Raw genomic sequence first — 25,428 nt, 5'->3', positions numbered from 1 at the left:
GAGGAATGCTTATGACACGTTGTAGCCTTCATTAATTTGCATAAATTACCTTGAGAATGCTTTTGTTGTGAAAATGAAATTCATCTGTCTTCCCATATGGAGCCACATACTTTATAAATGGCACTGGAGTGTGATAACTGCCTTGTTTCATAATAGGCTGTTTTTGGTGTGGCTGTTATCTTCTCTTATGCCTTTCCCAGGAGGATTAATAATGTTTTTTGTTTTTTTTGCGTTTCAAGTGTGTCACAACCAAGGCTAGATATGATGAATTCTCTATCTTCATTTCCATCTGTGTATTCAGACTGCAGAGCCTACGCTTTCCTTGTTGAGTTCCCAGAGGCGAAAACATTCCCGGTTCAGTTGCGAGATATGGTCCCTCCAACATGTCTAAAATCTGCCCCAAAGCATCCCTGACTGGACACGCATCGGCAGTAGTTGCCCCTATTTTCACTCTCTCGGATGGATGTAGCCGAAACACTACCAAGAAAATGCCTTTTTCGAATTTTCCTGTGAATTGACAAATCGAGGTTATCTAACGGTCATAGTGTTGTGTTATTGTTGCTACATTTCAACAACGGAGACGTAATACTGCTTGCAATTAAAATATTTACCGTAATTTCTGGACTATAAGCCCCACCTGAATATAAGTCGCACCAGCTAAAATTAGGGTAAAATTCTATTTTGTTTATATATAAGATGCCATGGATTATAAAACGCAAGTGTTTTCATGTTTAATTTCCATATGAAAGAGAATATGCACAAATGATAAAATATCGTAAATATCCATAGATAAGCTACACGGTAATACGGTGAAATAAAATACGAAAATACGGTAGTTAGTAGTACAGTATACGGGAAAAAAGGCGAGTATTCCTTTGGGATTTTATATTTCTCAGCTCTTCATGGCCTGCCCTAAAGAAGTTAATTCAAATGACCCCATGTTGATTGTGTATAACTGTATATAAAACACGCCTAAATTATCCATCCTGATGGAGGCCAAGGTCAAGGCTGAAGGAATCCTTTCAATGACAAGTGTTTCAACTGAGATAGAATGTTTGCCCACCAAACAGGAGGGGGGGGGGAGGGGTCGGATTGACAGTTAATCACAAACATATTACACCGCTGGGATGGGCGTAACTCTAGCCTTCCGACGCTAGCTCCCACCTGCCTGTCATGGTGATGACACTGCAGCCTATCAGTGTCTGCCTCAGATTTATCAATCCGGCGGTAGAATGCGGCTTCGTCTCGGCCAAAGCTCGACACCCATCCATCCATCAATCTCCCAAGTTTGTGTGTGACACAGTGCCGACAGCCTCTTTCTCTTCAAGAGGCTTCCGCCGCATGCCGACGCTATTGTTACTCCGCTCGTTCAATCACTTCCGTTGAATAAATTCTGCTTGATGCGACCACTCGACAGTCTGAATCCGCGTCGGTGAAAAAAATTCGTGTTAACTACCACTTGATGTCTTTTGTGAGTGGACAACTTAGTTTATTTTTCGCAGGCGAAGTGCCGAGCGAAGACCGTTCATGCTTCACCGGTTTACATTTCTGACACGAGCGTCAGCCGCATATGTTTGTGATCAGTGCGGGATTGCGTGGCTGTGTCGAGAAAGAAAAGGGCAGATTGTATATAAGCTTGTTTTGCTTGAATGGCTTATTATGCTGATATATATATCTCGGCTGACTTTAATATCCTGGGATACATAATGCCTCGAGCTATGCTGCTAAATCACTACAATGTTGACATTGAGTAGCGCTTTACAACCTTTGACTGTATTCTTCAAACATATAATATGACAGGATTTATTTATTTTTTTTCCCACAAGAAATAAAACAAGGGCCAATGCATAGGAAATCATGCAAACGTGCGGATTTGCTAAGGGCCATTCGGTTCTTCTTGTGCTGTGCTCATTAAATTTATGTCAGAACAGATGACCAAAGGATGGCGTGAGTTATTTTGCGACGTTGGCCTCCATCGCTGTTTACCACCGGGGCATGTCGTAGCGGCTGACATGTTAATAGAATCAGTCACTGATAACAGGGCGCTAATGAAAATCTAATCTGAAAACTAGCCTGTCGGTGGATTGTCTGCTTCTTCTATGTCCGGTGAGAAACATTTCTATCTCAAGTCTCATTAGCTGATATTCATTGCGGTGTCATTCTGAAAAATGTCCCATTTATAGAAGCAAGACTGAGGTTGGATTGGATAGAGATGGGAGACGTTCGCAAATTCTTCCAGGTCAGAAAGGAAATGAATTAACGTGCTGCTATTGATTAATTCTATTTCATCTTCCATTTGGGGGCTCGAGAGGTGGGACTGAAGAATAGCTCAGGACTAAAGCCAATAGAAAGCTTCAAATACTGAATTCCAGAAGAAAAATGGAAAAAGAGATTTTGTAAAGGAAGGCCACTGACACGCAGGTGTCTTCTCTTTTCCGTCCTGGAAATTCAGCTTTTCAGCTGCAAGGCTCAGCGTGTAGGGTAGGAAATTGAATAAACAAATCAGTCATATTCAGACACCGCGACGAAAAACAGCGAGGGTCTACTTTGTGTACTTCTCAACACATGGTTGAGAGATGACAGAAGAAGCAAGAAAAGACTGAGGAGAAAAATATTACACCATCCAAACAAAGGTAGAGCAGCAACAGGTGCTTGTAAAAGTACAATAGAGGGCACAGTTGTGTTGAGCGAAATAAAATCGGGTTGGAATAGTCATAATTGCTGCTTTTTAAAATAAATTACCTTAAGGACTTGCTGTGATGAATAGGGTTTTGATTTGTGAGCAATGTGTGTGAAGTCAGCCATGAATCTTTATAGGAGATGAAAGTTTAGTTTTGTTTTGTGAGTACCAATTTAAAAAATAAATCACTTCAGGGAAATATGTTTTAATGCGAAATAAATTATTTTCCGATTAATCCATGGACAAACGGGTAGAATAATCGAGTCTAAAAATGTTGGTCACTGCCCAAATTTGCAATTAATGCTTCTCCAGAGAATTATCTTGCTAATATGATTGTTGTGTGTGTTTGGAAGTGACATCATTGCCATCATCTGGCTTTGCAAATTAGTTTTTTTTTTTTACACGTATTTTGCAGTAAATGAGTTGTTTTGATGTTCTTGTCTGAAAATAATACATACAAAAAATTATATATAATATATTCCTGATTTTGCAAGGCTGTCATGTAAAAACAGTTTTTTTTTAAATTTGCATTTATACAAGCAAGAGCATGAGAGCTCTGTAAAAAAAATCATTCTCATAAGGTAATTGAGTACAGATGGCAAGGTTCGTGAATTTCAGAGTCAAAAAATATCCTCGTCTCTGTCTACTTATCCAGACTGTGTCTTTGTCAGCCTCCTGACCTTGAGTCTATTCAACAAAGAAATGTCACTCGGGTCTAACATACTGTAGAATACAGGAGTGTTGCATCATCGTTAAAACATCACACTTTCCATTGCATGCTGTCTATTGCATTTCATGGTGACAGGCAGCTTCTTGTTCCTGCAAATTGCGTTGTTGGTTACCTTCGAGGTTACAACCCGTTGATTATATTTCTCACTGACCGGCAAAGCCCTGGAGGTGAGCTTATCCTTGTTTTTGTGCGTGCGTACGCATGTCTTAGCGCTAGCAGAGTCACAAAAATAGTCCTTATGTACGTTGACGTGCAGTTAGCACACCGCATTGGGGACAAGTGAAAGTCTCATTTTGCATCATATTTAATTGAAGTGCATATGGCCTGCTTGTCCCGCAATATTGCGGCGTGCAAGTGTCGTGGCCTTGCGACTCTCACAGGACGAAGCAACATCACACCTGGGACACCTTTGCAAAATTACATTTTTGTCATCAGCAAGCTGCTCAGTTTTATGTCGATACGGTGATTTTTTTTATTTTTGGAGCATATTACTTGCCAATGCTGTCTTTTAGCATTTCTGCCATAATAGATCCAAATATGGAGTGGAGTGAAAAGAATTCTCCACATATTTTTCTGAAGCGACATAGTCTAGCTGGCTCTGAAGGACATATGGTGCTGAGTCATCGCTGCTTAAATAAAGCGTACGGTTTATCCCGCCCCCGTGGATGGTTTACATAAATTCCTTTTGTGTAACAGTTGGAATACATTTTCCCATTAAATGTGTGCTAGAAAGTTTAAGAGGCTTTTAACACAAGATTCAAATCGGTGCCATTTTGGCAGTTCACCGCCAATAGTGGTCCATAACATATTTTGCATCAATGACTGTTTTTGAGCAGAGAAATGAAAATTACAATAGCCTCCATTCACCTCGTAGGAACTATTTCTTCCATCACATTATTTGACCTTTTGGCCCTTTTTGAACAAGTTTTTATTCATTTTTTGGCAGCACAGACGCACAGAGAAATGCTCCTGATTTTCAAAATAAAATAAATTTGTAATATGTTGAATGAAAAGAAACTTTAACAACAACAAAATTCCATCGTTTATCACATCTCTTAATATTGTGGGTACAGATTTAATCTCTGTCCCCACTTCCTTCTTCTCACTCAGCTTTTTTATGAAAATGACTTTTTTATGGCCTTCTTTGAGCCATATTCTTCCTTTTATTTTAAGGTAATTCGCAAAAAGATGAAGGTCAATCCCTCCATAAGGAACTTCAATTTTATCAGGCGTAACCTTCCATCTAATAGCGCAAATACACAACACGCTGCAGTGAATTCCTTAAAATAAAAAAAAGTTCTGTTCACCATTGAGCCATAAAGTACATTGTGAATCTCCTTCATATTTTTTTTTTTTTAATTCCAGTCTAAATTATACTGTGTTTATCCTCTTCACCCGTGTCTTGTTTTGTCACAGACTCAACAAGGACAAGGTTTTAAAACTAAATCTTTCCTTCCCCCTTGTGCCCACTCATCCTTCCAACGGAAGCTTCCCTTCCGGGCACATAGGACAGTTGATCGTGAACTGCCTTAGAGGACAATTCAAAAGGTCAGCACAGGCAGTCTGTTGAGAAAGTGCATCTCTTCTCTCTATTTGCAAAGACGACAGCACTCGCCGCCATGGTCTTATCTCCCTTAAATGCTGCAAGGCACAGGCGACTCTGACAAAACCACCACTTGTATTAAATTTATTTTCCCACCCTAAAATCAGCCAATGGCCCGTCTGCTTCTTTCTCGTACTTTTCTAGCCTTAACACATCAAAAAGTCCCCCGGGGTGTTGGTAATGGTCTCCTCGGTTTGTGCTTAGGGCGGCAAAGCCCCGCCGAGAAACCCATCACAACTCTTACTAGAAATGAAGGGCTACTATAATGTTAAAAGAAAAAATGGTGGAAGGGTTTTTGAGTGTTTTTTAAGTCAAGGAAAAAAAAGGTTAAAAGTGCCCCATGGTGAGGGAGACTAATTTTCTACTCTTTCTTACCTTTAGGTTTGTTCTTGCATTTCATTTACAGTATATGAGAAAATCCAAGCTGTAATCTGAGGACGAGGTGAATAGACGGCAGAAATATTTTAAAATGGTGTTGAATAGATTGTATACAGAGAGAAAATTGCAGCTCTGAAAGATTGAATGAGGCCTTTTACATTATTCAACGTGCCTGACAAGAAATGCCATTTGAAAATGATCTTTAGTCAATAAAAAAAAAAAAAAAAAATGTATATATATCACCGGCGGTGGAGTACATTGTTTCAAAGAAAGAAAATGTCAATACAGACTGCGAATGATTTTTTTTTTTTTTTTTTTGCAATTTAAAGTTCTGCGAGACATTGTGACAATGACAGACGAAATGAAAAGAGATAACAAGCATGACGGTGTATTGTGTCGGCTCGCTGTTTACCGCAAAATATTTGTAGTAAAAACAAGAATTTATTTACAAAATTTAGCGTTGATACCTGTACAACTCTCATTTTTAGTCGCTCACAGTTCTGTTAGATTTTTTTTTGCTTCACCAAATGAATATTTCTCTCAGATGTCCAATAATGATAATTAACCTTTAAATGCTGACACTCACGATTTATCTGTACACCGTTTCATCCTTAATTTTGAGTCACTCCAGTGAAATTATGTGCATGTTATATAACCCTGACACACATAAAATTCAGCAGAAAATTATTGCCGTAGTAATACTGTGTTCACAGGAACTTTTTCTTCTACCACGAACTGTCATCTTCATGCAAATTAGAAGTCTGCTTGTCAGTCGATGATAAGTCAAATGAGAGAAATGATACGGCATTTGAAATGGCTGAACGCCAACACCGTCATATGGCGGAATTATTTCAGTTGCCAAAACCGCAGCGACAGTTTGTGTGATGTGTTTGAAGCCCTGTGGCACCACCACCACAAACTTCCCTCCGACATCTGAGAACTACAGACACGGCGGAATACATTGACATGCTGCAACCATCCAAAAAGGAGTCAGGGAAGTGCTGCAAGGGCAAGAGTGACTTCTGAAACAAAAAAACCTCCCAAAATGTTAAAAGAATTTGAAAAAATGTCCATCTCACCAATAAAAGACTACTCGACGTGTATCCCGATACTCGAGGTACGATACAATTCAAAAACGGTATATTTGACCGAATCAGTGGCGATAATTAGTCCCACTATTTTTCAATCTGCTGATTGTTAAATAATTGCAATTTGATAGTTGTATGTAAGCAGTTAAAGATGGTCGTCATGACGACAACGCGCTTCTGTTGAAGGAATTCAGATACGCAGCTCCGTTTAAGCGAGCGAGTCCCTCCAAAGTAAGACCGACATTGTGTGTCATTATGAAAAGTCAATTACGTCGCTCTAATTTCGCATTATTGTTTTGTCCCTATTAAAGTTGTTCCCAGGGAAGAGGACAAACACCCTCTCTATAAATGTTTATTACACAACTTCAGACCTGCCTGGAATTATGCATGAAATTAGACAAGCTCAAACACTGAAGTAGTTGAAAGAATAACGCGGCTATTTACACACATTAAAGTCTTATCATGAGCCATTGATGTTGTTGATGGCTGACTCGTCTCGTGAAAACTTTTAATGCTCTGTGACACTTTCACGACATAATGAGGCAATTTTCCATCCCTGGGCTGCTCTTCTAACAAGTCTAATTTTGCTCTCAGGCCAATGGCCGCTATGTACCCCGCCTTCATTTGAAAAAACTTATTTACTGGATATGTGCTGAAGGATATTGCGGGTGGCAGTGAATAAATACTGAGTTAAGAGAACTGCAGCCAATGCATGAAAATGGAGTCCAAAAATCTACATGACCTTCTCAGACTATAATATTAGACAGAAGATGTGCCAAGAGAAAACCATAGCTCAATATAACAGTAATGGCATTGCGAGCATCATCGAGGACACCCCTTGAAGTCAAACACAGCCGTAAATCCCATTAAAGTTTGTATTTGAGATAACTGCGTGGCCTTGGATGTCACAGGGACAAAGCTTTTGTCCCCCGCAAGTTTTATTACACGGAAAATACAAGTTTACCATTATGCTCTTCCTTCCTGTGACTTGTCCAAATGTAGCTTTGTCATTTTTTTTTGCGTTACTGGCCAGAGTTGGTGTCACCTCCAGGTCCAGCGGAACTCTATATGAATTATGATGTGCTCAATCATTTCTAATCTTGTTACGGATGTTAGTTTGCCCTTGACAGCGGCAAAGAATTGATGGAATGCGACTCTGGTTTTTCTTTGCTCAGTCATGCAGTGAATGCTCGTGTGAGGCCGGTACGCTCGGTTAAATGTTTTATTGTCTTTTGATCGAAATCGCGATTCTTGACAACACGATTGCGTTATCGCCGAAGCGCCGTAATTTTGCATCAGATGGACCCTGAATCTGTTGTATCTAAAATTTCACACATACTGTAAATGGTGTCTCCCTCATCTCCCACCAAGATTACCGTATTTTCCGCACTATAAGGCGCACCGGATTATAAGGCGCACCTTCAATGAATGGCCCATTTTAAAACTTTGTCCATATTTAAGATATATACATTTGGCTCGCGGGCTGGACTTTGGACACGCCTGCTGGAGTGGCTCAATACTGGTCCATATATAAGGCGCACCTGATTATAAGGCGCACTGTCGGCTTTTGAGAAAATTGGAGGTTTTTAGGTGCGCCTTATAGAGCGGATAATACGGTAAATAGCATAAGCGGCATGCTACTCATTACGGGTGATGGTAACCAATTAGCACCTGCTACGAGTTGCTGTTCGCAAACTGGGGCGCTAAAAAAAAAAAAACAGAAATGCTTTTACAGTTATCATATGTCTCACATTCAAACCAATATCAATGGCTATATTTATTTATCAATGGCTTAATTAGGTGAGACAAGACCTTAGGTACTTTCCAAATGACCCGAACTAAAATTACACCTAATGAATTATCCATCTTAAATGTGTCACCGTGGACTATTTCACACTGTATCATGATTATAGCGACAAAATATATGGCCGACTTCTTTAATTTGTCACAATGTTTAATTCATGAGCTCTTCATACATCACATGCCACCTTATAGAGAACCTCATTAAAATCTGCCATGACTTCACGTTCATATTGAATCTCTCTGTGGCTGCTTCACCGATAGTTTTATCGACGCAGCAACGGCACAGGTCTTAATAACGTCTCTATACGATATATTACGGAAAAGGCACATATAGGGTCCAACCGCCGGTGAGGACAGTGCAGCTGTACAGCTTCGGCCCTTTGCTATGATTTTATGAGTCCCCGGTGAGCCTGCAGGATGCACGATAGGAGACAGGATTGTGAAAGATCTAATTAAACAGAGCAATATGAGAGTGCAGTGATCCCCGGCCCCGGACAAGACACAAATCAGTGGCTGTTGACAGTGGACTGCAGGGCAATTGGGCTTTGCAGTAAAATAAGTACTGTAGCCTCAAGATAACGACCATCCCTTCTTGTCTATGGGCCCCTGTTTAACTTTCTTTACAACTTGGCTGTGATGGGTAGTGAATCTCAATCCCACTAAATGGATTATTGGTGGTTTCTCAAGTTACTTGTTGCCTAAAACTGACAAGTAAATGATTTAGTGTTTTTATAATGGAACATCAGAAAAGTAGCTGTAGGTTATTCACTGTTAAAAGTCATTTGGTTTTGGTGTTTTTATCAGCTTTCACTTGTGAGGAGAAAATAACGGTCATCGGGCCACATGGCGCCAACTGTGTGGTCTCGGAGGACCTTTGAGTGACAGAACGGCGAGGACTCGGAGTACAATGACGACAGGCCAGCACACAGGAAGGTCTCCGGCATTGTTGTGCTAATCATGTTAACGGACAAAATCTGAAAGCGGCACAGATGCTAAGAATGAGCAACGGGGGGTTATGTTTGTCCTTATTAGAAAGCTTCCACTGGGCTTCCTGTTATATATTTATTTTTCTCTACCAGATCTGTTCTTTCTACATTTCTACAAATGTCGTTCTTAGCCAACAGCAACTATTATGTCTTTTTATTCAGCAGGGTATTTTATCAAACTCCTACACGCTCAGTTGTGATTTGATTGAGAACAACCTACATTTTTTTATCATGTGGATTTGAACAGCTAAAAATGGTTAAAAGCAGATTTAATCCTTTGTGATATGTGTGCCTTAGTTCACAGAGTGTCTGCTTAACGCAAATCTCTGTAGCATCGCGTACGAGCTCCCGACAGTTATCTCCAAATCAGTTTGAAAAGCTTTTTGAGTTTTTTGAGAGAGCGGCAAGACTCTGTGACTACGTCTCATGTGGTGCGAGGCTTATTTGGATGACACAAAAGAGCTAAGCCTCTAATGAGGTTCTCTGTATTAAGTGTTTGAGAACACACATTAACATAACATAATGATTGTAACCACCAATATTTCAATCAAGGGCGCAAATGACTAGAAAGCCAACACAAATTATTAATATGAGAGCATAAATCATTAAATGTTGCTGTGCGGTTTTTAATTCGCACAGTGTAAATCATCCAGTTCCTGTTTGTCCTTCCTTCCTTCCTTCCTTCCTTCCTTCCTTCCTTCCTTCCTTCCTTCCTTCCTTCCTTCCTTCCTTCCTTCCTTCCCTTTCTTCCCTTCCCTTCCCTTCCCTTCCCTTCCCTTCCCTTCCCTTCCCTTCCCTTCCCTTCCCTTCCCTTCCCTTCCCTTCCCTTCCCTTCCCTTCCCTTCCCCTCCCCTCCCCTCCCCTCCCCTCCCCTCCCCTCCCCTTCCTTCTCTCCTTCCTTCCTTCCTTCCTTCCTTCCTTCCTTCCTTCCTTCCTTCCTTCCTTCCTTCCTTCCTTCCTTCCTTCCTTCCTTCCTTTCTTCCTTCCTTCCAACAATTCTTCCATCCACCCACCCATCCAATAATCCTATACATCCGATAAATCCACAACAGGCATAAAATGTCCAAAATGTATTTTTTCAGGCTAACGTTTTCATTCTTCATTTTAGGTTCCTACATGTTGGTCAACTCCTCGCAGCACGTAGCGGGCCATTGCGCTCAGCTGTTGCTGCAGAGTCTGAGTGAGAACGACACGCACTGCGTCCAGTTCAGCTACTTCCTGTACAGCCGCGATGGCCACAGTCCAGGGAGCCTAAAGGCATACGTGCGTGTCAATGGCGGTCCCTTGGGCAACCCGGTGTGGAACACGTCGGGATCTCACGGGAAACAGTGGCATCAGATGGAGCTCGCTGTCAGCACCTTCTGGCCAAATGAATATCAGGTAAAGATGGCAGTAATTATCCTTGTTCGCGTTCTTGTTGATCAATTACCGTATTTTCCGCACTATAAGGCGCACCTAAAAACCTCCAGTTTTCTCAAAAGCCGACAGTGCACTTTATAATCCGGTGCGCCTTATATATGGACCAATACGGATTTGTGGATGAGGACTAAAAAGCTTCACGTGTTTATTTTGTGTGTTGTGTGATATTAACGTTTGAGCAACGTTGAGTTATTGATATATTGTTATTGTTTTCACTATTTCGAGTGTTACTATATTGTGAGTGCATTAACGTTTGAGCCACGTTGAGTTATTTATTCTATGCGCCTTATAATCCGGTGCGCTTTATATATGGACAAAGTTTTAAAATGGGCCATTCATTGAAGGTGCGCCTTATAATCCGGTGCGCCTTATAGTGCGGAAAATACGGTACTTCAATTTTGACCAATTATGCGTTTTTTGTTACAAACTCCAATTCCTTTTTGGATGATCAAGTCAAGATTTGGGATTAATCTTGAGCCAATGCTGGCTAGCATGTGTAATATAACAGATGTGTAACTCTGCTGCACTAAGGTGTAAATTTATTTCCTGTAAATTGGCAAGAGAGAGATGTTATGAAAATAAATGCCTATTTGCTTGCTGTCAATTCTCTTGTGACCAACCTCGCTGGATTCTTCTACCGCTTAATCAGACATTATACAAGGGATTTGAATGGTCCAATAGAGATAACCGTCAAAGATGAAATATATCATCTGGTTTATATGATGTATGCCTGGATGTGTTTATACTCCAAAGAATAAAAAAAAGTCACTTATCAAACAGAAATCTCATCACTGTCCTGTAAAAATGTAGGCATTCCGCCAACATTCATTTCAACGCTTTATTTATACTCATATATACGCAACTGTGATTTTTACCCTGTCAGGCCTAATTACTGCCAGCTACAATAATGCTCATCTTGCTTTATAGCCGATTTACTGTATTGATTTATTGACTGGCATCAAATCTGTATAAAGGATTTTCCTGTTAGTTTGCAGACGGTTTGTCAGGTGCTTTTAAAGTATATCTATCTTTTGATTCAATTTGATTTTTCTGCAAACTCAGTAGAACTGTCAAAAAGCAATTAAGTTGAGTAGTGTGCATTTTATCATGAACTGTCAGCGGCTGTAACTTAATTGAATTGTGTTCAACCCCACAAGAACTGACCTTCACTTTGTAAATAGTAGTTCCTTGTACAAACAGGGGCGAGATTTAGAGTGACTCTTTCCCATTCTGTAGCCTGACAATGAGGTAAAGTGTGTCTCAGGGGGGGGATGGAACAAACACTCTGAAGAAGGCTGTGATGTCCACACAGAAATTCAAAGCGATTTTTAAATTTGAAGTGCCTATGTTAAAAATGTTTAAATTAAAAAAGACAGATCTCAGCCAAAGACACACAATGTCATAGGTATTGATGGATAGATGGAATATATTTGTGCAAACCGTCAACAAGTCAGATGTCGAGTTTTGCTGAAATGTCCGTTTGTGCAGACACACACGACAGCTTATTGCAAGACTTTTTTTATTTTACAAACTTTTTTTACACTTACTAAATGTGAGCATGGTTTTAATGAGGGCAGTCATTTTGAGTAACTGTTTTATTTTTAGTAAAAGTAATGTCGCTTATGAACTTATTTTTATTTTTATTTATCTTAAACAGGGACAGTGCACATGCTAGTTTTCAGCTGTAGTCCCTGGACATGATGTTGAGGTACTTAAGTAAAAGTAAAACGTACGCTTAAGTTTCATCAAATCTTCTCTGGCAAATTCAATTCATCCCGAAAGTTGCTTGAGTAAATATATATTGAGTAACCATAGCGTGTTGCTACCCATCCGTGGTCCCAAAGTCTCAGTCCAACATGTCTGAACATAATCTGATCAGATTCATGAAGAATAAACAAGAGTCCACAAGATACTGTTTGCAAATTAGTGAAGCAATATATCAGGCCAATCAGACGCTATTGATATTTGTGTTTACGTTAGCTGCTGTGCCTGGATGAAAAAGGATCAGATCAATATTCATCTTTCTATTATTTTAACAGCTTTGAGGTACAAGGGACCTGGAGCCTTTCCAGCCTGACATTAGAGAATGGACAAATCTTGATTCAGTCATAGGATTAGATCAATATTTCATTTCTAAAGTATTATCAATTGGCTATAATAAATTGTGAAATGTACATTATTCAGTGGGGCAGTGGCGTGGAAGTATGACTTGGACGGTTTGCTCGCATTTTGCGGGGGCTGACATTTTGAGCCTGATAAAACACGCATTCACTTGAATGGACGTGCATGATTTTCATCAGATTTGTTTGTTGTTTTCACGATTGTGATAGGTCAAACAATGGAACACAAATGCCGTGAGATGCATATCAATTTGGTTATGACTAAGAATGTGTTTTTGACTATATTTCCAGGATGACACTGACTGGCGGAAATCACAATAAATGTTTTTTTAATTATTTATTTTTGGGAAAAATTGCAATATTTGAGTGCACCCAAATTTTATTTTCCACTTATTTAAAATTACCACAAAATATTATTTACAGATAATTATTTGAAGGAGTTTGTGTGTACAAAGGTGTTGCTACTCAATGGCTGCTCCAGTCAACCTTGTAACTAGTAACTAATTAGTAAAGTGTCAGGGAAATTGCTTTGCCTCTTATTTTAAACAAGCACACACTGCTTAATTTATCTTTTCATGGCATCAGCAGTGCAACTCGCCCCCATATTTGCTACATAAGGATTTAAATAGCTACTCTATGTAAAAAGTGAGTTGAACCGTGTAGTGTCTCGTTGAAGATCGCTTCAGTGAATGAAGAGCTGAGTTGTGATTAGTGTTTTGCAAACTGTTATTGTTTTCTCAACATATCAAGGGTGCTCGGAATGCGTTATTAATATGCTGGTTAGAGATCGACCGGTGTCAGCGCTTGTTTAAAAAAAAAAAAAAAGATCCGATACTACGCGCACCGATACCACCAGACATATTTGTTCTGTGGTAATACTTGAAGAACATGGATGACACACTTTTAGGTGTTATAGTACACATTGGTTGTGTAACCACGTCGAAACAAATATACACTACTGATTGGCCTCTTTTCAGACTCAACAATGCAAGTACTCAAATGCATTTACTTGTACTGAAAAGAAGTAACATTTTTATATCTGTGCTGAGTTTCCTCTGAACGTTTGGCTTTGTATGAATTGCTCCTCTTATATCGTTATTACCTCTTCTGCGAGTGAGTCAGAATTGCTGCCAATTGAAAAGAGAATGATTAATATAAGGAGGAGTGAAAGTCTTTTAAGACTGGGCAATTTGCTTTAAGGGTGCACTCCAAAACCATGTTTTTTCCATCTGGCCTTTGTCTTGAATTTCTTCTTTTCTTCAACAGTCAAAAGTTTTTAAAAGGACAGATGTTTGCCACCCTCACACTTCTGAAATGTTGCGTAGGCTTGCACAATTTGTAATACATAGCCAAATTATTCATCCCATCACAATTACAATGCAGTCAAAACTTTATAAAAGACCAGATGTTGTCACAAATCTATCAATGGCTTTGCCACCCACACATTTTTGAAATCTCGTATCGCCTTTCATAATTCACATACTCGAATTTGTGTGTCAGACTGACGCCACGCTGAGAGTATGTGTGTGTTCGGAGAGACAGAGTGTTCCCTCCCATTAATTTTCCAACTCGGCCTATGTTTCAAGCAGTAAGAAGCTTGTGCTTGAACCGTTTCCATCTGTACTGCCTGACGCACTTGGCTCCGGCACTCTGAATAACCAAACGGTACTTTTGATCAAGACACTGCATGCTCGAGTGTATTTCTTGATGCACCCACGATTGGGGAACGGGGATTTTGTCTCTGAGCTCTTCTGTTCATGGTCACAGTTTTTGTGGGGCTCGCTTATTCTCGCCGATGAAATTCAAAATTAGTTCTCAAAAAAAAAAAAAGTGACAGTACAACAAATAATACAATTTGATTATTTGGAAATTAAACAATCCCTTTACTTAATGACTTCCTGAGATTCGCTCTCATTCAAAATTTTGATTCACTGATCGCTTTTCCTCGCCGTCTCCAATCCCAAATCGAGTCACCACGGTTCGTGCAGAATCCGATAAATAAGGGAACTAAATGATTTGAAACAGCTTTCTGTAATCTACCCTCCTGAAAATGACAGCTGTGATGCCCTGGTCGATGCTAAAATAAAATAAATAAAACCCCAGAGTGACTTTTAAAAGCCTCAAACACTATTATTCTGCCAATTCTGTAGAATGCATCAATATTTTTCCGAAAACTTTCTATGGCCCCTGAAAGGATACATGTTACCAATCACTGGGCTTGGGGCCAAAACAGTTTTCATGATTTTTCGCTAAACTGTCTCCATGGCGTATTCACTGCGGCTTGCATAACGTTTTAAGTTTTTGCACTCGCTTTGTATTTGTGACAGCGAGAGCACTACCCTTTCATTAAACAAGTACTCTTGTGAAGCAGAGGTGGAAATGGCCGCATCTTATCATCAGCTGCCTGTTAAATTTTCATGTTTTCAATTTTTGAAGTTCTATAACAAGTTGCTGCCTTGTTTCTTGTCTTTACAGCCTTGTACACCGCACAAAAGAATAAAAAAAATTGTCGTTGTTGTGTATTTCATGATGCGTTAAAAAAACGGTTATCAGTGGTTATATCTTAAAATGACTTTGCAAATTCAGGTTAAATTGCCATCACGATACTTTTCCTGTAATCACGGAATTTAAGATGACTATGACTTGGATTTGATGAATATATGAAAAAAAAGCTCCGTGTGTTTGTTTTTGGTTCTCTTTAAATTTAACCCTAACCCAAGCTGTTCCTTTCTTACGTTACTTTGCGCGTGTTAATGCTAGCATGTTAAGCGAGTGAAGTTTGCGAAAACAAAACTCATGCGATATAATCCACAGCATTTAAATCCTATTTTTTGTTCTATAATAAATTTGTTAAATTAGCTAGCACAGTAGCATGCGGTCATAATGATAGCACATAAAAAAAAAAAAAAAAATCAGGCTTCACTGAGGGTTCACGGCTCAAAAATCAAGCGAGCAGTGTGTAATATTTTTATAATGTTGGATGGAATCAACAGCATCTCTACGAGTAATTACTTAAATAATTGACACGATTGAAACAGTCAGTTCCACACAATTGATTTTTATACACAAGAATATTATACTCATCTCTCCGTAGATTTGTATAGTCTGGGTCTTTATAAACTTCTCTCCCCTTTTCACTATGCATTATTGATTTCGGTATATTATTCTGGGGGAAATATAAAGCTCACCTTGAAAAGTTTGTCCAGAAAATGTATCTGGGATAGCATGCACCCTTTCCCCCCTTTTCCGGCCCCTTCAACTACCAAGAGAATCATCCCATCAAATATTTACTATGTTATCCAGCCCTCCAAGTCTTCCAACTAGACGGGCTGCTTCCATGTTTAAACGTTTCTTCTCCTACCTTATGCTTTAACCCGCACATTTATTTTTTTTCCACCTGTTGATCGTGGGCTACTTCAATTTCCGAGCACAAACAAAGTCTGCTCAGATAAAGGTATAAAAAACATTATCACGAAAGCGCAGCCAGATATATCGGCGAAGCTTTCGTTTACTCGGGTATACGTTGCGCTTATTAGATTCATCCTCGCTGTCCATTTTTTTAAAACCTGTCTTCGATTTTTCAACTTAGCTGCATTTCCTTTTGTATTTTATTTTTATTTTTATCCACATTATGTCCACCACAACAGTTGTTTATAAATTAAATTGATGGAGCTGCTAAATTGTACTGCTGTTTGGAAGTATGATGATAAGAAAGGTAATTAGAGCTACAAACTGGAACCACTTTTTTTTTTTTGTTTTGTTTTCTGATAGCAAAAGGCCATCTGTTTGGGGAAAGGATTTATTTTGTTCAAGTGGACCCATTTGTGTTCTTTGGCTTATCGGGAAAGCGTGCACTTACTAATAGCGGGCCGTCATTGTGAAGTGAAGCTGCTATTTGAAGGCGTCTAGGAAAGTCGATGAAATGTTTTTTAAAAAGAAAATCACTGGATTCTTGTTTCTACATGACAGTGTGAAAATAATAAAAATACATCGGCTATGTCTGAAAATATTTCCTTCTCTGTGCTGAGCCTGTGGCTATGAAAAGGGCCTTCAGCAAATGCTTTTTTTTTTTCTTTTCTTCAAACGACTGTTTGCTACTGTCTTCTTACCCTCTGGCATTTTCTGCCTGAGCAGATTGACTTTGGCATATGACCTTTCGTCTATAATATTTAGTTGACTTAATATTTCTATGGCAGGTCTAATGTCGGGCGAAAGATCTTGTGTCTCGGCTGTCTCCAGTCTTTTTTTTTTTTTTCGCTGAAACTCCCTTAACCTTGGTTCATTCAAATCACAAGTTCTCTTAAAAGCCAATTTTACAGGTCAATCTTTCCAAAATGTTATTCACGTCACTCGTTTGTATTTTTGTTTTTTCAGTCGATGATCCTCAATTTCTCTTAGCCAAGAATAAAAAAGTGAATCAAGTGGCTTTGAATAACAATATGGAGGTTTCCTGTTTAATTGCGAAATATTCCAAACGATCAATATGATATCCGATGCTTTGACTTTAGCTTCAATTAAACATTCTGAGCTTTGAAAACTTTTCCCTTCAAGGTGAATGATAAATTTAAAAGTTCAATCAAATAAGTTTGGTATCATTATTACAGAATACGCCCATGACAATAAACTTCTTTGTTTTTATTTGACGTTTTTGCGATCGTACTGTATATCCCGGAGCAGATTGAGCTTCAACTTTATGACAGATTTTAGCAGCCGACACACACATATGGAGGATAATTTGCTCGTGTGTGTGAGGCCACAGTAAATGTCAAAAGCTAGTGATACTAGCCACAACGTAATCATTCGGTCTGAGGATTATGAGAAACAATAAGTCAAAGCCAGCCTTTCGATCAAAACGCCTTGGATGGAAAAAAAAAACGCCGTCCTTGGCGCTTGAAAAAAAACAAAGATCACCCTGGTGTCTCATAACTCACACTATTATTGAGGACGGTGATTTGATATCGATTGGCTTTCACGTAGCTTATTGTTCCATAGGTTAGTAGCTACAGACGTTTGTCCTCCCTAGCGTCAGCTGCACAATGTGCTGTTACGGCTTTACAGCAGCCTTTGCTCAGGATGTAAAATGACTCATGCGCCACATTGTGTGCTTGCTGATAAAGCTATTATTTCCCTCGGCCCTGCGGACTCGGGTAAAACTTATCCATCTTTTTTTTTTTTCTGGCTTGTTTGCCTCTCTTATGTTCCTGCTGGCTTGTTTGGGCGGGTCAACAGATGCCCAACAAAGTTTTAATAGTTTGTAATTAATGCCACCGAAAAGGGAGCAATGTCGGTTGTCCGTTGAAAATGGATGATAAAAGATGCCTCGGGTGTTATTAAAATCTGCTCATTTATTTTTTATTTTTTTCCAGGTTCTGATTGAGGCTACGGTTTCCACGGAGCGACAAGGGTACATTGCTATCGATGACATCATGGTGCTCAACTATCCTTGCTGTAAGTGACACCTCTGACAATAAGTTGCAAATACAGAAAGGGGAGGAGAAGCTGAAGGAGAAAAATACAAATTTAACGGTTTGGGAAGGGGGAGAATGTACTTCAAAGTCGCGGGGAACGTAAATAGGATGGAGAAAAGTCACGGTCGATCATCGTGGTTATCCCCAGGGATACCGCGACGACGGCTGCTATTAAAAACGTTTTTGAAGGCCTACTGTGAAAGACGTTCACTTTCATGATCTCTTGTTTGGCTGTCAGAGTCGAGAGCTTCGGGTCATACGTCTCCTTTTCAAAGCCTTTGAAGGAATTCATAAAAATGTCTTTCCCCTTATACTTGGTGGCTTTTTGTGTGCCCGAGGTGAGGAAGTAACGGCGCCGGTTTAGTGTGTTGTCATCCCGTGGGGACTTGCGGTGAAACATTTATTCAGACCCTTGAGCACCTGGACGGAGTCTCTCAAGGTCATTGCGGCTCGGAATACCGCTGAAAATCCACGTCAGCTCGTTCGGGGTGAACGATTCGTGTTGGAAGATTCATTCGGTCATAATTGTACGTTGGGTTGTTTTTAAAAAAACAACAGCTTGGGTTACACTCTCGCTACATGCTACTACACACACCTCGCTTCTTCTCAGTGACCACAGATGGTCTTTTGAAGGCTCCCACTGTGGCAATTAAACAGTTAAGAATCTCATCAAGACCTGTGCATGCTTCACAATGTGGCGGACATCCAGTAAGGAGGATTTGGCAGCACTCACTGAGTGAGGGAAGAAGTAAGTTGAATTCCAAAGGAGAAGACACTTTGGAAACGAAAAAGTTTTGCGTGAATCCATTTTATATTAATTGTTCTCTCGCAAATGAGGAACACTGATTTTTAAAAATACTTTTGTTCAACTGTCTTTGGGTCAATTTTGACTCATTATGTGGAGAGTTGTAATGATTCATCAGCCTATTTAAAAAAAAATTGGGGTATTTATCAGCTTTGTAGCAATCAGAGCGAAGCGCAATTAGATCATAGCTGACTAATTTGCTCTAAAATGGCAACTAATAAAAATCGAAACACATCGACATGATGGGAGCCAAGTCCAGTGTGAAACTGTTTTGAATAGGGTGAAACTGTTTTGAATAGGTACGAATACAAATATATTTCAGCGATTTGGTCGTATTTTAAGGAATCGAGTACTCGTGGAGACTGCCGATACCAACTACCGAAACATAAATGAAACATAATCTCTCTCTCTTTTTTATATATATATACATATATTAAACTTGCTTATTTACGACACAATATTACCTTTAAATAAGAAATGGTGTTTTCCCAGAAACTCCGATTATTCAGCCTTCCTGTTAAGCTTCTACTGTTTTCTTATTAATAACCGTTGCAGCATTATTTATTCTTAGAATCATGATTGCACTGCGGGAAAATGTTTCATAATGTTTCAATGGTTCATTTTCCCCATCATCAGTGAATAATGGGGATATTTTTTTTTACATATAATTGGTCTAAAGAGACTTATTCAGAGTTTCTGTCAGATTCTCAAGGTCTCCTTTTCCCAGTATTATTACTTATTTGTTTTCTTTCATTATATATTGTAAATAAACAAGATCAAAACCCATCACCATATTCTTGATGTACTTCAGAGAGTGCACAGTGGTGATTGAGAAACAAACATTAACCTCCCTTCCTTCTGCTTCGGCTTGGCTGTAGCTCTGCCATCTTTTCCCGTCAGTCATCGGGAGTGACAAGTCGACACGTCCTCCCCGATTTCTCAGACATGGCAGGCTACGCGACCGGCATTTACACGGCCATTTGTTTCGCCGTGGCTTCTCTCCTCCTCACTGCTCTATTGTTAATCACCAAATTGGCTGAGATTGGGTTACGTACTCCTACACATTGGCAGCTCAGCTCAGGACATTATTAGTCAAAATGCGGAGGATTGATGCTCATGCTGTGGGTTCCCCTTCACACATTTCCCTCCCACACTCTGCTCTGAACAAATTACACTTGATCCAAAGCGTATTCACCGTAACACCATAGTGAGAAGTCAGGTGTGTTTTCGATTCTATTCTCTTAATGGACTACCAGAAATGTCTCCATACCAAAGGATAAGGACTTTTTCCAAAACCTTGACGTTTGCTGTACATAGAAAAAGTGTCAACATCACAAAACAGAATGATTTGTCCTCGCTAACTGAAAATGACTGTGTTTGAGCCCTGATAAGAACGTGTCCTCGGTGGCGGGCTGGCGCTGCGAGTGGCCGAAAGGTAATTCTTTCCCTTCTCTCCTCCATACGCCTTTTTAGATAAGGCACCGCATTTCTCCAGGCTTGGGGACGAGGAGGTGAACGCTGCACAAAATGCAACTTTCCAGTGTGTGGCTGCTGGAAAGGCTTCCGAGGCTGACAAATTTCTTCTGGAGGTGAGTGGTTCATTTATCCACCGATGAGTTTATGCAACCTGTTGGACTTGGACTCGAAATGAAATTCTTTATATGACACAAAGTGTGGTCTTGTAAAACTATAAAAGCAGATTTATATATATATATATATATATATATATATATATATATATATATACAAGGTACACCTACAGGCCGTTTATAACGTAATTGAGATCCGCAATAATACTCTTTGCGTCATTCCGTCCCGATGTCAAAAATAGTCCTATTTTTTCCCTCACAATGCTCGCCGAGTGCCATTATGCACCAGTTTTATGTGCTTGAACTCCTAGTACTTAACCAGACTGCAATATAAAGAAGGCTTGTAATTCATGTTACTTAAGTGACATTACAGAACAATCAGTCATGTTAGAATTAATGGAGAGTTTTTAATTTGAGTACATAATAGCTCGCCAGCAGTACGACAAATTGTGCTTTAATCGTAACTTTCTTTGAGTCCACTTCTCTTACTTTCTTTTTTTATTTTTTCCAACAAATTCCCTTTTTGTTTGGGGGTTGCGTTGTATTTATTGATGTATACTGCGACGGTCTCAGCGGGCCAACCAAGGCAGCCATTTTTTTTTTTTCTTGTGGTCTCAATATTTTTCTTCATAGAACCTCAGCGACTGTGTTTGTTGTCTTGTGGTTTGTGTGGTCTGTGACTTAAGTGTAAGAGCAGCAGAAGCAAAACCAGAATGTTTGTGTTGCTCTCCACATGCTAAGCGTCAGTACAAAGCATTCAGTTGACCTTTTTTCTCTTAGACAGCATGTTAATGAATTTTTTAATCATCTAATCATGATAAATTTTCCAAAAGTATGGTGCTTTTGATGCATCACTAATTACTAAGATCTCAATAGGATTATGTTTGCGGTTAATAAAGCATGCCTAATTGTCTAACGAGTGAATTCCCACCATTGGAATGCGTGATATTTTGTCAGGATTAAATTAGACAAATGCCATTCTAATTTTTTTTTTATTACTGATGCAATAACTGATTGATAGCCGTCTATTTTTTTAACGTTGTCTTTTCTCAGTCATCAGGAATTTATTCTTTGCAGCAAATGCAATGGTCACAATTAATTATCTGATCTTTATTCTATTTTATGGTTGCAAAATCCTTTCTTATTTCTACGTTATGCCATTTAGTAGTTGAACTTCTCTGACCTTGTCCGTTTATGTTTTCCAGAGACACAACGGGGAGATTATAACCAGTGCGACGGTCAAGCACCTAAGTCACCGGCGTTTTGTGGTATCGTTCCAGCTAGACAGCGTCCAGAGGTCAGATCAAGACCTTTACCGCTGCATCACGCAATCCCCCAAGGGATCGGGGGTCTCGAACTTTGCAGAACTCATCGTAAAAGGTAAAGCTTTATCTCCTTTGTCCTGGGGTCACAAATATTATTTTTTTCTTCCTTTTCCTTTGAGAGAAAGAAATGATGGTTGATATATAAAATATAGAGAATTAAAAGATGTTGGACATGATTTCATTGAAGTTTCAGTCTGGAAATGTTCAACACATGTTCAAAGATTTGATTGGCGACGAGGTGCCACTTCACTTGGAAAGCCTTTGGTTGGAAAATTCAGTCTCCCGGACATATACGTCTGAGTTGGTATCAAAGTGGCTGCCCGTCGTCATCTCCTGTCATAAAGCTGCTCACTTGACTTGGTCTCCTGCAGTCCTGTCATATCATGTACCACAGATGGTGACCTCAGTCCCATTAGTCACTCCAACCCCACAGCCTGACACCACTTTGACAGCATAGTAATGACATGACTGTGAGGTGGTTTGCTGGCAAAACATATCAAGCCTCAGCTACAATGAGAACTTGGAAATAAGAATGTCACACTCTCACTCTTCTTCCCTTTGCTGACCTTTAGCACTACATTTTTTCATACCAAGCTCAAATTTCGGAAGTATGTGTCAAAGTGGTCAGACTTCACATGTAGCGGTAACCAATAAGTGGATCTCAGTTTCTGAAAGTTTGGGCGCTCCTGATGTAGACAATTTGGGAAAAAACGGAAAACTCCACACTGAAAATCCCAACCTGTTATAAATTTTAGGATTGCTCTGTTATTTTTAACAGTGTTGCTGGTATAATATAATATAATATAATATAATATAATATAATATAATATAATATAATATAATATAATATAATTCATACAAATCATATAATGCAATACAATACAATATAATATAATATAGTATAATATAATATAATATAATATAATATAATATAATATAATATAATATAATATAATATAATATAATATGATATAATATATAATATAACATAATATAATATAATATAATATGATATAATATGATATAATTCATACAAATCATATAATGCAATATAATATAATACAATATAATATAATATAATATAACATAATATAATATATAATAGAATGTGGATTTATTTATCTGGTCTTCAGCCATCAAAGTGATTTTGTGCCCACACCATTCTCCCATTCTTCATACCACGGATGAAATTTGGTTTTGCATTTAGGTTCAGATATTGACGCCTCAAAGATGAGAAGCTGTAGGAGTAAAAATGGGGTTCTCTAGCGACGTATAAATCCTGTTAAGAAAGGGCCCTCAAAAGACAGGGGCGCCTCGGCTGGAATGACAGATTAGTCACAGCCACACATCTCACTGTGATCTTTTCTTGTGCTTTGTCCTCATTCCCTTTTGCGCTGCCTTCCTTTCCTTACACCATCGCCCGTGTAATTGTTCAGCAGCTTAGATGTGCGAGTAACTGACCGTTGGGCTTGAAATTAATCCCCAGTTGGCAATCTCAACTGACAGTAAGGAGACACTCGTCTTTTATGGTGAAACGGATGAAGGGCGCCTAATTTTTCCGTGGTAAAGGTTGTTTGATTGTTTTCACACCTGTTTTTTTTTTCCCCCGCTCTGCTTAATGTATGCGGGTTTGTGAAGGCCTTGTTAATCGCTGTGACTAATCTGCTATTTGAACGTAGCATGACCTACTCGCCTCCTTCAGTCCCTTAGGGCCCATTTAGTAATTCTCAGCGGCGTTGATGAGAAGTTCAATTAGCCAAACGGCGTCAGAATTCTTTCACCAGTTGAATTGATCTTTTTCTTCTGTGTCTAAACAGTACCACCTTCCCCTATCGCGCCACCTCAGCTGCTGCGTGCTGGCTCCACTTACCTAATCGTCCAGCTCAACACCAATTCCATCCTTGGAGATGGGCCCATTATTCGGAAAGAGATTGAGTATCGCGCCAGCCAGTCTCCATGGTCCGAGGTGCACGGAGTGAACATGGTGACCTACAAGCTGTGGCACCTGGATCCCGACACCGAATACCACATCAGTGTACTGTTGACTCGGCCGGGGGAAGGCGGCACAGGCCCACCAGGACCTCCGCTAGTCAGCAGGACCAAGTGTGCTGGTGAGTTCATCTTATAATTTGAAGTCATACCTCTGTGATCTCTGAAAGAAAGTTCAGGAGTGTGTTGCAATGACACGCGCAGGCATTTCTACTGCAAATCAGTTGACTTTTACGTCTGAATACAAATACGGAATCGCCGTTGTTCTTGACAGCTGATATGAGCGTGCGTTGGAAACACAAAATCCAACGCAGACTTTTTTTGCATGTGTTATTGGATTTCAAGGCCACTTTTTAAGATGGCAGGAATATCGAAACAAAAGTTCCATTTTATTTGTACCGTATTTTCCGCACTATAAGGCGCACCGGATTATAAGGCGCACCTTCAATGAATGGCCCATTTTAAAACTTTATCCATATATATGATATATACAATTTGGCCTGCGGGCTGGACTTTTGACACGCCTGTTGTAGTGGCTCAATATTGGTCCATATATAAGGCGCACCTGATTATAAGGCGCACTGTCGGCTTTTGAGAAAATTGGAGGTTTTTAGGTGTGCCTTATAGTGCGGAAAATACGGTATGTCATCATGCATATTATCTAGATAATGATAAATATTCTGTGCCATGATTTATTGACTTAATTGTTGGTTGTAGATTTTCTGGTAGTGATTCTGAGAGTGATTTTTTTCGTTTGCCAGGCTTCAATTGTGTGTAAAAGACACCACGCTGAGTTCTTGATAGTGACTCAAATGGAACTTGCCAACTCAAAAATTGGTTCAAGATAAAATAAAAAGCTATATTTGCACAAAATATGCCCTGACTAAACTTTGCTCCAGTATCTGCGTGATTTTTCTGAAAGATGATTGATTTTAAGGATCAAAGCCAAGATCATCAGCTCAATACCAGCTCCCCACCGATATCTAAAATTAAAGTGCTATATTGTGACCATCGAGTAAAATTCAATCAGGGGAAGTGATTGACAAGTTTGGACTCGTTCACTGTGACACACTTATCTCCTTAGAAAAGGCTTCATTTGCTATCGCTAACGTTCTCCTAACTCTGGAGCTGAAAGCGCAGAATAGGAGACTTCCTCTTGGCAGCACGGGCATATCGATTTGACGCTTATTTGAAAGATAAGAGCTGGCTGACTATATTAGTCGACCCAAAGCGGTCACCTTGGCTATCCACTGAAGGACATTTTTTTAGTCAAATAAATGACACACTAGCAATATTTGGAGAATTTCCAGGTTTGATGGTTTGGGGAATGAGGAATTTAAATACATTAAGACCAGTGTCTTTGGCTGAACATATTTATTTGAGCAGCTGTTCTCTTGGATATGGACCAAATTTTTAATCTCGTTTGCTCAATATATTCTGGATCG

At 39.4% G+C, this 25,428-nt stretch overlaps 1 protein-coding gene across 7 annotated transcripts in view; it reads left to right on the top strand.

The window, feature by feature from the left end:
• The window catches only part of ptprub (protein tyrosine phosphatase receptor type Ub), a 127,085-nt gene that overhangs the window by 56,467 nt on the left and 45,190 nt on the right, over window positions 1-25,428 (top strand). For all 7 annotated transcript variants that reach the window (XM_088387387.1, XM_088387386.1, XM_088387384.1 and 4 more), the window contains 5 exons: window positions 10,377-10,648; window positions 18,174-18,255; window positions 20,554-20,669; window positions 21,875-22,049; window positions 23,812-24,105. In XM_088387387.1, the coding sequence (XP_088243513.1) occupies window positions 10,377-10,648; window positions 18,174-18,255; window positions 20,554-20,669; window positions 21,875-22,049; window positions 23,812-24,105 (939 nt within the window). The remainder of the gene's footprint in view (window positions 1-10,376; window positions 10,649-18,173; window positions 18,256-20,553; window positions 20,670-21,874; window positions 22,050-23,811; window positions 24,106-25,428) is intronic.

The sequence above is a fragment of the Syngnathus floridae genome, chromosome 10 (genome assembly GCF_059516105.1).
Source record: "Syngnathus floridae isolate MCC-2025c chromosome 10, RoL_Sflo_1.0, whole genome shotgun sequence".
NCBI lineage: Eukaryota > Metazoa > Chordata > Actinopteri > Syngnathiformes > Syngnathidae > Syngnathus > Syngnathus floridae.
This window is presented reverse-complemented; position numbering and strand designations above follow the sequence as displayed.